General features: G+C 45.4%; 1 protein-coding gene across 8 annotated transcripts in view; it reads right to left on the reverse strand.

The window, feature by feature from the left end:
* LOC120906796 (proton channel OtopLc) overlaps positions 1-17,651 on the reverse strand; it is a 31,537-nt gene extending 13,886 nt beyond the window's left edge. For 2 of the 8 annotated variants that reach the window (XM_040318809.1, XM_040318806.1), the window contains exon 1: positions 510-676. Coding sequence is in view for 4 of the 8 variants with exons in the window: in XM_040318804.1 (XP_040174738.1) it covers positions 2,876-3,330 (455 nt within the window). In the remaining 4 variants the exon portion in view is untranslated. Of the gene's footprint in view, positions 1-499; positions 677-2,875; positions 3,343-7,452; positions 8,191-15,836; positions 16,179-16,886 lie in introns of those variants that run through there. The other 6 variants (XM_040318804.1, XM_040318803.1, XM_040318802.1 and 3 more) reach the window with 6 other exon arrangements.
* Between the last annotated feature and the right edge of the window lie 484 nt (positions 17,652-18,135).

Here is an 18,135-nt window from a genome sequence, read left to right on the forward strand (position 1 = left end):
TGGTTTTCACAGCTTCAACATATCAATTGTAAAACGATTAAATAACCCGATTGTAGCATGTGAAGTTTGATTGACGATTTACGGGTCGAGTAAGCTAAAGAACGAGGTCACATAAGAATCAAATTGGATTGATAGCTGATTTTGATAGTAGAACGTTTCGTTGGTCATGAGTTATACGCCACAAATAGTTTAGAATGGATATCCACCTCCTCCTCTAGGTTTCGCTCTTCACTACATTAATCAGCGTTTTTGAATGATCTCTTAACTTCACTTTCGAGCGTTTCTATTCTAGCCAACAACAACAAAAAAACATTCATCCACTGCAGGTTAAGTTTATCGAATCGTTTTGCAAATTGCGATTGGAATGTAGCACTCTTCAGATTGTTCTTTTCCGGCACAAATGTCCCACTTCGTTTCGTTTCTGATTAGGATAACGAGCCTAATGACATCGGTACGGTACGCTTCACTTATTTGCCAACAGCACATTCTTTAAGCCCACCCTAGTGCACCTTCGATTTAGGGCGTGGAGGCGATACAAACGGTACCCTAAAAACACCAAAACTGCCCAAAATCGCCCAGCGCAAACACTACTGGCACAGGCACACTCCGACGTTCACGGGAAAGGCAAGCCGTTTGAACCGCACGATCGCGTACCAACCGTACTACTGGCTGCGAACGTGATGCTGCCGCTGGGAGTATATGGTTTGGGATAGAGCCAGTACCGCACACAGAAGAACCAACACCACCACCACCATCCACCAGAATCCTGGCCCTGAACGCGCGCCTCAAATACACAGGGAAAGCGCACGCACACTGGTGCAGGCGACTGAATCCTAACCAGGGGAAAAAACAGCAACCGTACTCAAAATCTGCCCACCAACCTTCTGCCACTGCAGCGGCACCAAGCTGCTCGCTCCCGTCACGCGGAGCGGACACGGGAGAGCGCTGCGAAACATCCCTTTCGCAAATAACAAAGCGGGCGAGATTGGTTGCGCTGTGTGTGAGTGGCAGGACCTTTTCATCTAAACCCGTCTCCGGCATCTCGTTCGCTATGCGTCTCAGCGAGAGTGCGTCTCGGCTGTAGAGGCTCTGGCCTATACCCCGTGCACGTAGCTACAGATGAGCTGCAATGGTACTCGTGAGTTACTGCTGGAAAATCAGGGATGTGTGTGTGTGTGTGTGTGTTTGCTTTTTTGTTTGGTTGAAATTGGTCCCTGCTTTCTGGCGATAATCCAAGGTGAAATAGAATGACACGGACATTACGCTGAAGCTTGTGTTAGGATCGGAAACAGTCACGTACTTCCATCGAATCGAGCAGGCTGTAGTTTAGATATTGTATTTCCTTTATGATACATTGAGGATTTCATTTAAAGATATCATGTAGTTATTTTGCGATACCGTTCATGGCTGGCATAATTTTGGATTTATCAAAAGCTAGCATGTTATTCAATGCACTTAACTATGGTAGAATATTATTTTGTGTGTGTTGTTTATTTTGAAAAGTGATAAAAAACGGATCTCTTTTCAAAAAAACAAATCTTGATTTTATAATGCAAGCATCATTTCATTCGTAATGAAAACATGTTGAAACTGTTGAATTTCAATCGATAAATACTTTTTAAACATATCTGAAAATTCGTAAAATACCTCACCTGTTGAGGTAAAATCATAATACATTACACATAGCATGAGGGGTGAGGGATTTTATGAGGACTAGTTGATTTGGATCGGTTTTGTGGTAATGTCGTCAACTCGCACGTATTATCAACATGCCCGTCATGGGTTCAAGCCTTGCATGAGCAGTGTCTCCCATACAAGCAACTGACTATCCTGCTACGGGTAAGTCAATAAGTTACTGATAGCCAACATCAGTCATTGATAGCCAGTCGTAAAGACAGACCCACAGCGACCACGGTTGTAGCGCCAACTATGAAGAAGAAGCAGTTAGTTACTAATCTTGAAACTTATTCTGAACTCATTTCAGTTTTGGCATTTTGATCCTATTCCGATTCTGGAATTGATCCTCAACTCATATCGGTCCTGGAACTAATCTGGAACATAAGAGGGTCCTAAAATAATACTGAACCCATCCTGACCATATCCAGATCCTATATCGATCTTAGAACTGATCCCCAACCAATACCAGTTCCTAGAACTGATCCTGAATACATATCTGTTTCCATGTAATTTAATCTATTTAACTGAGTGTGAGCTCATACTGATTTTGGAACAGATCCCAAATCTATACCGTACATAGAACTTGAAATCCACTTCGATACTGGAACTGGTCGCGAACCCATATCGGTACAGGAAATGTTTCTGAATCTATATCTATACCAGTACTGGAATAGATACTGAACATGTTTAAAAGTTCTGAATACATACCTGCCCTAGAATTGTTCCTGACCCCATGCCGGGCCTGAAGCTCATCCTTATTCAGATTCAAGAGCTGTACCTTGAACTATCCAAGGAACGAATAGTGAAGCTATCCCGGTCCAGGAATCGATACAATAAATTATCTGTTCCAGTAACTGGTTATGACTACTGTTGAGTGAACTATTTCCGACAGCAGTTATGTGAACAAAACAGCATAGAAATTTAGTCATCGAAGTAGCCAGTAAGAAACAAGTTCAAGAAATGTTCTTCTTACTAGCCTTACTTCTTCAGAGCCCTTGCTTCTTTAAATAAAATATTTTACTATAGTTGTTTCAAACTTGAACCCATTGAACTTTTATCTGGAAGCCTTTTCAGCAAAAGTGCATATAAAAAGCTCCCCACAGTATCACGTGTCTCCGTATCTACGGTATCATTTTGTTTGATAGAGATGCTGAGCCAGCTGGCTTCATCTGTGATTACCTTTTGCAGTATCACTTACTTGGCATTTTTCGGCTTGCGGCCCTCTATGATCTTGCGCAGATGCGTGCGCAGATGGATGCCATCGTCATCCGAGTCGCTGATGGTGCTCGTGATCGTACCATCTCCCTCCCGCAGCGTGTGATGCCTTCCGGTGCGCACCTCGTCATCTTCCGTTCCATTGCAAGGCACTAATGGCGTACGGTGGTGCAGTTGCTGTTGCTGCTGCTGCTGCTGCCCATGATGATGATGGTGGTGATGTGTGGAGGTGGTGTGCGCTCCGAACCCGTCCGGATTGAGCTTCACCACGGTGCCCACGATCTGGCGGCTCTCTGGGCGGCTGTCCAGCAGACAGTCACTTTCGCGATCCATTACTTCCGGTTTGGCGAGCGGCGGATATGATATTGGTAGTGGTCGTCTCGGCGTTGGTCCTAGCAGGCGTTCATGCATTTCATGAATGTACGGACAGCGTATCATTCCGTGCTGCAACTGGTGTCGAAGGGATGAAGGGAAAAGGGTAAATAAAAGGAAATAAACATAAATAGTTATTGATTATTGATTTACAATCATATATTATTGAAATAGCGATGCTCAACAGCTCTGATCGTAACTCATTTTATCAGAAGGTCGCTACTACAAATTGATTTGTTGACTGCAAAGTTTAGAATAAAAAATACACCTTAATAGTTGAAAAAATAATTAAAATTGTGCAATTGCCCATCTATGTAACAATTCGTTAATTGAAGGAGTCAGATCCTGCCTAATATCAGTATTATTAATTAAATTGTTTAATAGTTACGTGTACACAGGTCATATCTTTGTTCGTGAGTTTACCAGAATATTCGCCAATATGTTTGCGTTCACATCAAGGTGGCTAGATGGCGGCTACGGATGAAAAGCTTTTAGGCTCTGATGTTGGTTGCCATGATGGAGATTTGTATAGACATTGGACAATAGGGAGTTATGGTTGCTAAGGACTTTGTATGAGTTGCTAAGTAACTTTGTACTCCCCAGCTGTCAAATGTAGATTTTTCAAAGTACACAGGACCTATATTAATTTATGGACCTTGGTTCACACATCACGAATTTTCGTCGGATACATCGTAATCTTACAAAATAATTTGTAAAATGCGGGTTCTTGTTTAAAAAAAAGAGGCCAATGTTGGATATTAACTGATTTTTTATTATCGAATCGCTACGATTAACCCAGAAGGGGCTCCAATCGGCATTACCACGCTGCCGGATAGTCAATCGTTGCTAAGGGGATTGGACCGCCCCTTCGTATACAAGCCTTTATTTCGAAGCCGGACGACTCCGCACGACTTCGACGATTCCGAACTACTACGGACGACTCCGAACGCCTCCGGACGACTCCAGGCGACTCGGGACGACTCCGACTCTGAACGACTCCAGATGATTCAGGATGATTCCAAATGACTCCGGATACTCGGAGCCGACTACGGATTGTTGCCAACCTTACCCATCATTAATCCGGACCCGACTGAAGCCTGTATTCGGCCGTTCGGAAGCGTTGTGAGTGGTAGAACCGACCGGAGCCAATTCTAACTGCAGACTAATGGCACCGTGTGTTAACGGACAACTCCATCGGTTCCGGATGGCTCTGGACGCCTTCGGCTGCTTCGGATGGCACCAAGCAGAGCTGTCGGTTTGATTTGGCCAGAATCGGAGCCAGACTAGCGATGAGCGGAAATGGGTTTGAGCCGTGGGTGCGATTACGACGACCCATAACTAGTTGTTGCGTAGTTTACAAGTGTGTGTATGTAGTTCTTTTCATTTCTATATCGTCTGTAGAAAGTTGACGCAAATCTGTTTCTCCAAATACAATGTGCACTCGAGACTGCCCAAAATTTTGTTATAATTCAGGATTTAATTGAAGTCCTTTCTAACACGACTGAGTTTGCATTCGATCTAATGTTTCTTAAGGGTCTTGGTTGTTCTATACAAACGTGTTGAACAAGTTTGTTAGATATTATGGGTACAACAATATAGCGACAAAATGATTGCTCTTCCCTGGAAAACTCAATGCACTCACAAAATATTAAAAAATATCAGTTTGCAATGCTTTAAATTTTCAGAATATGCTCGCAGGCCGTATTCAAAACCAACGCGGGCCGCCAGTTTGACATGCCTGCTGTATATAAGTAAGCAGCACAAAGCCTAATCAAAGGGAGCTTGTAAATCAAACACAAGCATACGGTACACATATTACTAGCAAATAGTTTCGTTTCGCTCTATCTCTCCCTCTCTCGCAAGTCGTTGACCTGAATTAAAACATACTCGTGTTAAAATGAAGTATAGTAAAACAATTTAAAAGACGCCCACGAGAATGTGAGAAACAGGTTCGACGCGGTAAATTCATAGGATGCTAAAGCTAATGCTTCGAAGAGAGGCAAAAATATGTAACGAATTCCCCTCTGTGCTGTGGCGTGCCAGCAACAGGATCAGCAGCAGTTTGCGGCCAAGCCCCCGTTAACATCCCATTCGAACGCGATAAAGCCCGACTCTTGCTCCCAGCTGAGTTTTTCGCGTTTTGGTTTCGGGTTTGGTAGATTCTTCAGTCCGTACCCAAATGCTGTTCCTGTTTTACAACCCTTGCTTCAGCATTTCTTTGTATAAGTGTGTGTGTGGCGGCAAATCGGCAGTATAAGGAAAGGAAGACCTGTACAAACCGGACGAGCAATTCATTTGTGCCTAACGTAAAAAAAAGAGGTTTGTACGCGCTTGGCAAAAAACGGGAATTTATACAAATTGTGAGGAACCTTTTCCGTAGCGTCGAACGACGCCAAACCCGTTCACAACTCTCAGCGAAGCTCCGAATAAAAAAGAAATAAATAAAACAAAGAAGCAACGCAGGAAAAAAAAGGATTCGCGCAGGTGTGCGCATGAGCCACCCGTGCGTCCCGTTCCTGCGGCGTGAAAGAGAGAGAACGAGACGCGAATCCTTGAGGCGCAATTTGATGGCAGCGTCGAAAACAAAGCGTCCTGCTGCCGTGCAAATAGCGAAGCCGTCTCCACAGCTCCTTCGCAGTGCAGGGTACAGTTACGAGGCAGAGCTCAGCGTTCAGCTCGGTCAAACGTGTGTTACGAAGGGCCTGGTGGACCTGCACTATGTGGAAACAAAATCTTTACTTTGAGTCTTCTTCGAGCCAACACAAATACTGCAAAAGCAATATCTAATCCAGGCAACAGAAACGTGCAAGTAATAAATGGACGTATCGTCGGGGGCATTGAAGTTTGTCAAGGTGCTCACTCTCTCTCTCTCTGCTGCTGCACGCATTATGCGCAAATCGTCACAAAACGGTCGACCATTTCCAAGCACATAAACATAAACATCCTCTGACACACACACACAAACACACACATGCAGACAAAAGATGCATCGCGGCTGCATCTATTAGCCCCGCAAACGCAAGTGAAGTTGGTAACGCTATATACGGACAGAAGGAAAAGCAGTTTCGCTAGCGGATAATTCCATTGCCCCTTTTACCCACCCATTCGGTGCGGAAGAAAGATTAACATAATAATGTCCCATTATTCCCACCACACACGCACACATGTTTCGACACGGGTCCAGCCACTGGAGGCAGCAGAACGAAACAAAGAACGTATCGCAACAAGGGCGGAAAATGCGCGTTTTTTTTTTGGGGTGAACGCGAGTGTTCCAAAACGCACGCGTTATGAGTGATGGAAGTCTATTTCCGACGCAGCTACTCATCGGCAGCATGATCTTGTCTCTGTGGGACGCGGGGGGGGGGGGAGGTGGGGGTTACGGAACAAAAACATCCCAAACATGGGATTGGGAATAATTTCATCGCCCTTTTCGTTTGTCGTTTTTTCGGTACAACAATACGGCGCGGCCGTTCCGTTTGAATATTTAATGAACAAAAATGCTGCTGCTGCTGTTCTTCGCTGCATGTCGCGCGAAATGTGTCTGTCAACGCGTTGGCCACGCATGATGGATTGATGGCTGAAAGCTGTTTCGGTTCGTGGAGTGATGGTCGCGGAAAATCAGAACAATTCGCCCCCCATCACATTTCTACACCTATCTGGCCTGTCTTTTAAGTAGATAAATAGATGCACTAGCAATGCAGCATTCCAATGCCGATCTGCGTGTGCCTTGTTTAATATCACGTCACAGGCCGATCTCAAGGTAACCGCACCGCGTGCCAGCTCGATACTTAATCGTGCCTGTAGGTTGATATTTAATACTGTCGTTCATCGCCTCCCCCTAACTCATTCCCCCCTTTCCAACCTACCCCTTTCCATCTGGAACGAGGGAGGGGGTGGGATGTAATTACACCAAAACACTAATCACGCTTACATGGACACACCATCACACCAAAGGGGTAATTGAAGCCCGACGTCCATTTGGACTACGAAACAATCGAACACTTGTCCCGATATATGCGTGTGTATGTGTTTGTGTGTGAAAGCTTGTCTATTGTTTTGTAGGGGTTCCTTCGGGTTGCTATGCGCACCACTCTTTACGCAACGGCCGGCTCAGTTGCGTTCGCAAATGTAGTGAGTAACAAACAAAAACAAAACAGAAAACGGGGCGAAAATACGAGGGAAACTTACCCCTCGATGGTGGTGTGCAACAGTGATGCCATTTTACAGTGATAAACCACCCACACACAGGAAACAGTGACACTTTTTGGTTGGTTTGTGCCGGTTCTAAGCCGACGGAATTGTCTTTTACTTTGCTGGGAAATTTAAATGTTTTACACTCTGCAATGGCCCCGGTCGCGGTCGAGCGTGTTAGACAAACTGCACTTATCGAAGACGCGGACGGGCCAGACGCTAGCTGCAGTTGCATCTACCCACACACACAGACACGCACACTCACTCCTCCACATGTGTGCGCGCGCGCGCGCTCGCTTACACCAACACCGAACGCGACGCACCAGAAGAACGCGTAAAGCAGCGTGCACGAGAGCGTTCTCGACCGTTTCTAACAGCACTGCGGTTCGCGGGCTTGTTTGTATGCTTTCGGTTTTGAAAACCGGTGTATCAGTTGAGATGAGTCAGTCAAACAGATTTCTCCCAAGCGGTTGTAGCTGCTTCGTTTTGATATGGTTGATAGCGATTTAGTTTGGTGCATCGGCAGGGTTTTCGCTCGATTGGATGGCCAGAAATCAGCCTGCCTGGCGGGAATGGAGACGCGCGCGCGAATCCGCCACAAGCTGCACTGCTTCACGGCATGCTCCTGCTTCCCCAACCCCAAAAAGCAACAAAAACAACCAAAACAAAATTTCGATTCAGATTACAACGAGCCACTCCGTGTTTGCTTGCTGCTCGCACAAAGTTCTAACGGTAACTGGCGTACCGCCAGTGTGCAGCACGGTACGGGGCTAATGGGGTTCGCAGACAGTGCGAAGGGGAGGATTGTGGTGTGTGCGTGTGTAGGGCGCAGCGTGGTTTCTGTGCTGTGGAAGAGACAGAGACAGCCAACCCCCTATACGAAGCAACTGCGCAAGCGAGCGAGCGGGAAAAGACACGCAGCCGTTTGAATGGCGGGGTGGCAGTAGAGTCGCTCTACAATGCCTAGAATGTTTTGCTGCCAGCAGCATGTGCCCAGACGATGGTTGTTGCTTTTACAGTGCTGTACGTTTCTCTATGGCTGTGTATGTGTGTGCATTCTCGGGTGAATGGTTGGTGAGTTGGGAAAATTGGAGCGCCTTTTTCCGGCCCGTCGTCACTGCATCATCGGCGGCAGCAATGGCAGCTTCCGTTTGGCAGGATAGTGCGCGCAGGAACCTGTGGTGTCCGGTATCACCCCCCATCCACCCTAGGCATATTCCTGGCGAAGGTGCGCATCATTTCCGCACTTAAATTGACGAAGGGTACTAAATTGGGTTCGTCGGCTTCAATGCTTCGTTCGCTCAATCCTAGCGAATTGCAAAATGTGTATACATGTTACTTGCTTTGTGCAGTACTTGGGCGGTTGGGATTGTCACAGTCAGTTTGAGTTTGAACCGACACAGCATTTCCATTGCCAGACACGAACGAAGGGAAAAATGAAGTTTTGGTCGGAATCGATCCCGACTTGCTTCGATTTTTGTGGAATCGATTCCAGATAGAACGTCCGGAATCAGTTTCCGGAACCAGCTCCGAAATCGGCTCCGGAATCGGATCCGAAATCGGAATCGGTTCCGGATTCGAAGTTGGTTCCAGATTCGGAAGCGGCTCCAGAATCGGAATCGGATCAAGAATCGGAATCAGCTCCAGAATCGGCTTCGGAATCTGCTTCAGCTCCGGAATCGGATTCGAAATAGTCTCTGGAATTGGATTCGGAATTGGCTCCAGAATTGGATTCGGAATCGGCTCCGGAATCGACTCCGGAATCGGAATTTATTCCAGATTCAAAATCAGCTCCGGAATCAGATTCGAAATAGTCTCTGGAATCGGCTTCAGAATCGGCTCCAGAATTGGCTCCGAAATCGAAGTTGGTTCCAGAATTGGAAGCGGCTCCGGAATCGGCTTCAGAATCGGAATCAGCTCCCGAATCGGATTCGGAATAGTCTCTGGAATTGGCTTCGGAATCGGCTCCAGAATTGGCTTGGGAATCGGATCCGGAATCGGCTCGGAATAGTCAGAGTTCACGCTTAGAATGCTATGGAGATTCCGGAGACAATTCCGATACCAGCGTGGGTTCTAATTCCTGAGCCGATTCTGATCCCGGAGCCGATTCTGATTCTGGAGCCGATTCAGATTCCGGCGCCGATTACGATTCCGGCGCCGATTCCGCGGCCAATGCCGGTTCCGATTCCGAGGCCGATTCCGATTCCAATTCCGGAGACGGAATCGGATTCAGGTAGTTCCGATTATGGAGCTCCCACCACCAGTTTGCATGGTAACCACCTGTTTTAGCATGTAACTTAGGCTGCCTCGCCCCAAGTGACTAGCAACAACTGCGAGGTCGGGCAAATCATCTGAGGCCAGCGGTCGGCAAACTTTTGAGGCAAAGTTACTTTGAACAATCAAAATGATCCTATTTAAGGATCATACTATTTCAAAAACTGGCATTTAACTAGGCTTCACGGTATGAAAGCAGTCGAGCGATATAAAAATGCATCACTTGAGTTGGTTTAGGGAGTTACATCTACAAAAGGGAAATTGCCATCGTTTTCCATCATCAAAAACCGTTGAAGCCTTGCTCCAAAATGGCTTTTTGGAAAAAAGACTACAAGATTTAGCTCCAGTCCATTAGGCTTCAATCTTTCAAGAATGTCGTAAGAAGAATATGCCTTTTTTTCATCTGAATAGCTTGCAAAGAGTCAATATAGTGTCCCAGAATTATGAGAACTTCCGCAACTCCTGGTAATCTTGAGTGCGTCAATTCATATTACGATAATCAAAGTTGGAAGAATACGACGGTATGAGATGTCATGCTAAACGATGTTCAGTAATTTCTGCAAGAATAGTTTCTTCCCGTGAATTCAAAATCAGTCAAATCCATTCGCGGGCAAGCTTTAATGTTGCGGTGGGCCGCATTTGCCCTGCGGGTCGGAATTTTGCCGACCGCTGATCTAAGGTCGCATAAACACTCCTGTGCTAATGACGCTCTCCTTCCTGGCCCTTTGGGATGTAAATGAAACAGGACTAAAAGGGGGAACAACCCTCTTTAAACCTTTTTTTTTCTTTTCGATGTTCGCTTCACCGAGTTCCTGTTTTTTTGCTCGCTTCACCCCGTCACGCTACTGGCAAGGATTGAGGCGCGTGAAGTGTCCCATTATTCCTCCCGCCTGCTTGTGGCTTCCATACCGGTAGGAGGGCAGTATTATGGTATTATTAAAACCACGCGTATTATGTCCGCGTCGCCCAGTCTGGCATGGGTGGACGGTCTTATCGTCGTATATCGTGGAGCATACTGGACGAGCACGCCTGCAACGCCATCCGTTCCCCCAGTGGGCCCTCAGGGAATTGGGGAATAGAGGGAGTGGGGTGTGCTTCAAGCTTCGACTGCAACTGTTGAGCGGCTGAATGCACACACGCTTCAGTGGGAACTTCTGTGCGGAAATTGAACCTGCCGGCCGGAGACGCTGACTGTAGTGTCATCGCTATCGCTCCAATGACGTGTAACCACGCACGAGGCGATGGAGGTTGTGCAGGGGGGGGGACAGTGTCCCTTCGGGTGTGCCGGTTGTTATCTTTTGCACGCGAATGTTGCCTACGCCCCCAGGAGCGAGACAAAGACGATAGGACGCGATTGCTGTCGGTATCGGACGGTTTCGTAGCGTATCCTGCCAGACAGCCTGACGCTATGTCTCGCTATTATTGCACGCTTTTATTGACTCAGCTTTTTCTCTGCACAGCTACGCTGCCCTACACATGCGGCAAGCGTTCGAGGTGATGGCGTAATATAAACATATTAGCTGGATGCGTGCGTTGGAAAGGATGACGAGGAGAGAGATTATAGATGTTAGCAGGTACATTTAAGCACTACCTTTTCAACTATAAGGGTGAGGGTAAATGGTATATCTTGAAAGAGTGTACATATGGCAAGAGATAATGTTTTATTAAATGTAACTATTGGAAAAGTATGCTGAACGTTTTAGTGCAGCTCAATTTAATGTAGACGTTAGTTCATTTGAAATGTATATTTTCAAGGAAAAGAAAAGGTTTACTTCAAAAAGGATTTATTTGAGAAAGGAAACAGGAGACTGAGAATAATATTAAATATACTGAGCAAAATGCTCGGAGGTTCTGCTAAAACTCTGCTCCGTACAAAACCACGCGCCGAACACTAAAACGGTATCAGATTTAAAGCCTAAATTATTTCAAGCGGAAAGAGAATGTAAACAAACGCCTGTTCGTTGCCTGTTGGGTCTTTTGATGTATCCTTTATCTATGGTCGACTTAAGCCTTAATATTTTGTAACGAGAGGCTAAAACAACAAAAAAAAAGGTATTCAATTTTCAAAATTAAAAAGTAAAACTTCCTATACAAAAAGCATGGAACTCCCGGGTTTGCCGGTTCAAGAAATTTGATTAAAAGGTTAGTGTATTCATTGTTATAGGAAGAGTACTTTTTTCATAATAATTAAAACAACAAATATTGCCAGAACAGATTTATTCCTAGAATAGTTTAGATTTACAAGAATAGATTTAATTGCTTTTTGAATAAATAATAACCACACAATATTAAGCTATAAAATAAACGCTATTAATAAACAAAATACAAACTGACGTACTAAGATATAGGATATTATTTTTAGTTTGTACTAAATGATTTAAATATAATCCCCAAAACGTTGATGTTTCTTCATAACACAACAATATTACAAAAATAGCAGACATTTAAATATTTGATTATTATTCACGTTGACACTTTGCATTCTACACATTCAAGTTCAAGCTCTACAGCAGCACACACTTGTAGAATAATGTGTTGAATGCAGATAGTGTGTAATAGAGATCGATGCGAGCAATTGGTTATTGCACTGTCTAGGCAGGGGATTTAATGTCTTCTCGATCAATTGCAGCCAGCCACCCTTGTCTGATAGCTTTGGGGGGTTTGCAAGACTGTGGAAGTACGAAGACGAAAAAAGTACACTGATTGACTCCTAAGTTTTCACCCACCCGCGTAGGAAAGCGGGCAGCCGGAGCCCGGACGTTCGTGGCCTACCTCTAGGCGCTCGGCTCGATTTCAGCACAATAGTCCGTGCTTGTGGCCGGCTTTGGGTGGCGCACAGGGCGACGAAAGCAACGACGAAAACAGCCTAACTTGCAACAATGCTTCTGATTGGGTCTTCGGTTTCAATGATGTCTGGGAGGGTTTTTTTATTATTATTATTGTTAACAACGAGCTTTTATTTTTGCTAGAGCGGGTGGCGGGGGGGGGCTTTCACCACCACCCGTGTTCAACCCCTTTTGTGTGTCTCGCTTTACGCTATCTCTTTTAATTTCATTTCCATTTTTGAAAGAAACAGACAACAGACCTGTACATACGGAAGCGGAAGAGGGCTAGTGAAAGGTACAAAGAAGGTCAGTGACCGGCTAGGACGAACACACATACTGCAAAGAGCGGCCGGTCTGTCGCGGAGTTTGGAGATAGCAAAATAGAAAAAAATAAAAAAATAATAATAATGCCCTACACCATAGGAAAGGCTGCAGCGGAAGCAGTGCGGAAGAGAAAAAGGAAAAGGAAAAGGAGAAAAAAAAGATTTGCGCTAGGTAAATAAAAATAGATCGCAAGAGTAAGATTCTCCCCGCAGGCCACCGATAAGCGTACGGCTGCAGAACCATCCACGAACCGGGAAAACATTCACCGTGCCGAATGGAATTCTTTTCATAAGTTCCATTTCCTCTGGTCTTGGCGTTGGGGAAGTATCTAGGCCAGCGACAAATAATTATGCTGCGCTAAGGGGACATTTATTTTCTCGCCTTTAAAAGCGCACAGTGTTTTCCTTTCTGTCTTGACGGATATTTTTGAGCACGCTGGCTGGACACTGATACCTCGTTGAGAGGTACAGGCTCGAAGAATGGACCCGGAAAGAACACGCAATAACAAATATGGGTCGCTTCTCATCAATCGCCTTCGGAAACAGTTTACATGACAGGCAACACTCATCCATTCTGCTTTGGTGCACCTTTGGATAGGGCTGCCACGGCGCGTTGTTTATAAGCAACAAAGCACACGCAATACACTTATTTAGAACACTGCTTCCGGTTTGGAAGCCGAGCTTAGCGTCCGACTGGTGGAATTAGAACCATGGGGCTAGAGAATTCTTCACCACTTTGCGCGAATGACGTTTTCCCTTTAATTTCCCCCCGGACACAAACACACACACACAGACAGCCACATGAGTGATGAAGGTTGGCTACTTAGCGAAACTGTGATCTGTTTACAATTCCATCAATCCAAAACCCTCAACCGTACCGTCCTTCCCCATTAGCACTCCACTGGCACGCGGCGGGTTCAGCTTTGGAGCGCGTATCGGAATATCGCAGGAAGCTGTGGTGTGAATCGGAATCGGTCAAGCAGCAGGTACCAGCGTCTCTAATGCGAACTATATTTATGCGATATTTTGTTCCTCGCTGTTTCGTCACATTATTCATGCCGGAAAATGGTACCCCGTTTTCAACGCCCCTGCTCACGTTGGCGTCGCAGCTTTTCGCACAACTGTGCCGCTCAACTGTTGCTGCCACAAACAGCTCGATGCTGCCGTGATGATCCATGACAACACACGTGTGTTATTATTGCGTGTTAAGTTACGCAGTCGCTTCATATTTCACAGTGGGCAAAACGGTAAAATTAGCTCGCACTCCAGTTCATGAATTATGTGTCGAATGATAAATCCGGAGGGAAGCAACGTCTCGAGTTGCCGGTGGGAAGCTGTATTAACTATCGCAGATACAGGCCTGTGAAGGTGAAGAATTTTGCACTAATGTTCCGGTATTCATTTGTGGAAAGGGAATTTACACAATATCTTTTTCATTCCAATGATACAAGGACTTGGGTAATGGTATTGGAAAAGCCTTTTGAAAAGCTAAATATACTAAGCAGGCAATAAAAATGGATCTGAACTAGCAAATAAGATTGCGTGTGAATAAATAGATCTTGAAAACAGATTTTGCATGATTATTCTTCAGAAATGCAAGCCAAAATCAAATCTAGTTAATAAAAATCTCTTCTCTCAGTCATTAAGCAAGTGATTTGATCGTTTCTCTCCAAAGTTCAAACTGTTTAGTCAGTATTTAGTATCGATTAAAGTGTTTCTGTACGTAAGGTTTAGATTGGGGCTGTTCATCATATTCCATATATTTTTGAATCATTCCCAACAATTTATTGGTATCATCTTCAGATTGGATATCAATACAATTGAACAAAACAATTCTGGGAAACGCCCAATAAATCCTAGAAACAATATAAAAAAAACTATGGAAAGCAACCAAATAATATACCAGGAATGTACAAAAAACCTTGGGAATCCCTCTATTGTTAAATCCTTTGTCCATCATGTTTACAATAAAAGGACAGAAAAAAACGATTTACATAAACAAATAAACAGTGAAGAGTGGACACATCTTTATGACGATGGGTCATATACTAACATCTTCCCTAAGCAGCACGTCCGCTAAACGCAACAGTTGGCATCTAAGGAAGTTACTACATCGGCTAGATTGGGAGTAACTACATGGCGATAATCCTGTTCACAAACGGTTGTATATTTACGGTTGCTTAAATGTGTACTTTGATGTAGATTTCACTAATTTTGTTGTGAACTTCTGACATGTACGTATTGTAACGCGATTATTACTACAAGTGTAGCAACTGCGTACAGGAAATAGGAAATAAACGTATGCCTTCGTTTGCCCCACGAACCAATTTTCCCTCCATACTGTGTTACGATCTCATTCGCACGTTTCGTTGAATGTTTTGGCAGGCACGATCACAAAATTCACACAGAAGGGAGCATCGTAAATGTGGTCCAGTTTGCATGATACAATTATTGCACACCCTCCTATTGCAGTAAGGGAGGTAAAGTAATAGGGATAGAGAGTGAGAAAGTGATAGATGGAGAGTGAAATAAGGAGAAAGGAACAGTTGGAGCGATAGAGATGGAAAGAAAGGAGAAGAGATGATGCAATCTAAATATTATTATTTGCGTGTCCTTCATCATTTAGTAATTACCGGGATAGGTTTACCGTCGCCCTACTGCCTAGTGTGGGGGTAAATGGGGTTGGAGTTTGTTTATCTTAATTGTAAATAGAGGGCAATAATTTGTAGTATCATGGCCATTCGAGGCCAGTCTCAATGAAAACAGCAATAACATCTTGAAACGAAACGTGCTGTAAAATAAATAATACACGTTTGCTTACTTCAACGTCTTAAAGTATGTTATTTTAATTTCCATAAACACAGATGTACACCAATATTGCGTTAAATCAGTAGCCTACTTATCATTAACTAGTTATTGTTTTTCTTTTCAACCTTAGCCGCTTCTTAGCTTTACCTACCTTCTTCGATGCAACAACTTCTTACAAAAAAAAAGTGTGATCTTCAACACTGCATGCACGATGGACACTTTGCACCTGTTGGCTTCTAACAACCTTCACCCTACTTCTACACTGCAAACCCGAGGCCGAGTGCTGTCCCTTATCTCACACGCGACTGCAACTCTTTCCACCTCTTTCCACACACCAACCAATTCCCGCGCGTATTTTCCGAACGACCGGAGAAGGAGCAACAGGGCACTACCCTAGCGCAGTGCCGAGCTTCTGCGTCGGCGGAGTTACCAAACACAACTGATCGGTTGAACACCGGCAGGTCGGGACACCCTGGTCTCCGAGGAAGGGTCGGCGGCGGTAGAGATTTCACATTGCTGTGCAGAAATTTCCAACTCCTACCAACCCATTCTGCCTTCTGCTCCCACCTGGCCCTAGTGGCCCTTCGTACACGATCGTGCTACTCATACACACGAGAGTCGAGATGTCAATGGCAGACATCTATGGATTGTAATAACGATACTCCGTATGCCTATGAGACGAAGAGCGTACTGCAATGGACAGAGGAGACGTTTGTTTCTATGGTTTTTTGTTTCGTTTTTAGTTTCATTTGCTTTCCCTCCCAAGATCCCCTGTGTGCAGGTCGGTCGTTGCGTGCAGCATCGAAACGTGATAAAAATAGACACACATACTCCCACCGGCAAGACGAGCAGAGAACGCAGCGCACCGATGGATGAGCTCTGGGATATGGGAGCATCCACAGGCAAGCCACGCTGCGGAGAAGACCGATAGACCAAGGATCGCCGCCAGTGCCCGAACTGCTCCAGTGCGCAAGCGACTCCACAACACAACAATACAGCAACGCACACCGATACCAATCGGTGCTTCCACTTGGAAGTGCTCTTTTGCGTTTGTTATTGGTTGACAGAGTGGTTGTTTATCGGCTACAGCTTAGAGATGTTGCAGCGACAGATGTTGAAAGATAGGGACAGTCACAGTAGGTAGCGGAAAGAGTATTCATAGATAGAGTCGCACACTCGGCAGTATCACTGGTTGACTTACGGATGCTGGATTGCTGTATTTGCTGGTACTTTCTCCACTGATTGATGAACGATAGGTGCGCGCCGGTGTATATGGGTGTAAAAAAAACACAGTCAAGGGATGGAGATGTTTTGCATCCTAGGGCGGATTTTTGATTTGTGCTTTCTCAATTTATAATAACAAAGTACAGTAAAATAGATAACGCACTAACTGGTACTGGTATCGGAGCCCGGTCGAAATGGAGCACAGTAAACTTGCTCCTTCTCCTCCGGCAAAGTTTAGTCGTGGGAGATTCAGGCTAGCTACGTTTATTGAACTACGCCTATCAGGTCTTACGCTAAGAGATTGTCTAGCTACGCACTGTCCACTAATGTACTAATGCACTGGAACACATCTGTTTCGATGGCCCCGGTTTTATCACTGGCAAAGGCGCAAAGACCCGACACACTGGCAGGCGCAATCGGTATCTTGCGTATGCGTTTGGGGTAGGTTTGGCTGCCGGTGGCCCGAGCTGCGAATGGGGTTTGCCTATCCTACCACGTGAGCGAACCCGATGCAACAGCGCATCAACATCGCCTCACATACTGATATCGCCCGATATTACCGAGGATGTGCGTCCTGCTTCGGTGTGTCGGGTGTCTCGGGCGGCTTTGAGACAGGATCCCTCGATTGCGGCACGGCCATCATATGACCTCAATTCTGGCGGAAGTCGAGAAATCGGGCGGTAATGTCGCAACACGGTAAACAGGTTGGAGAAACTCCCCGCTGGAACACGGACATGAGAGTGTACTCAGTGCCGAATACCTCCCGGAGAGCAGGGATTTGGAGAGAAAGAGAGAGAAAGTAAGGCAGAGAAAGTAATAGATATATAGAAAGAAAGAGAGAGAAAGAAACAGAAAGAAAGATGTGGAAGAGGAACTTACCCCAAAACTCAGTTTCCTGTTTGACCCGGTTTGAAGCGAACAGTCCCGGCAGTAAGACAGGGACATGGACCAGAGCAACCCAGAGCGCTTTTGTGGGAGGCAAGAGACATTTCGCTCTGCCTGGTTTGGAAGGCACCCGCTCAGCGAACCCAAATTCCTGCATTCCTCGCACCAAACATGGCGGATGCTGGACACTCTGGACACTCATTCTCAGCGAGAGGCTGTGCAAAGGATCAAAAATCCTACTCGCAGCAAGCACGAAGGATATTTTAACGCCGGCGCATTACATCGCATCGCCCCGGGGTAGCGCGGGAGTTCCTAGCGTTGTCCCAGATACGGTAGCTGCA

This window comes from Anopheles arabiensis, chromosome X, assembly GCF_016920715.1.
Source record: "Anopheles arabiensis isolate DONGOLA chromosome X, AaraD3, whole genome shotgun sequence".
Lineage (NCBI taxonomy): Eukaryota > Metazoa > Arthropoda > Insecta > Diptera > Culicidae > Anopheles > Anopheles arabiensis.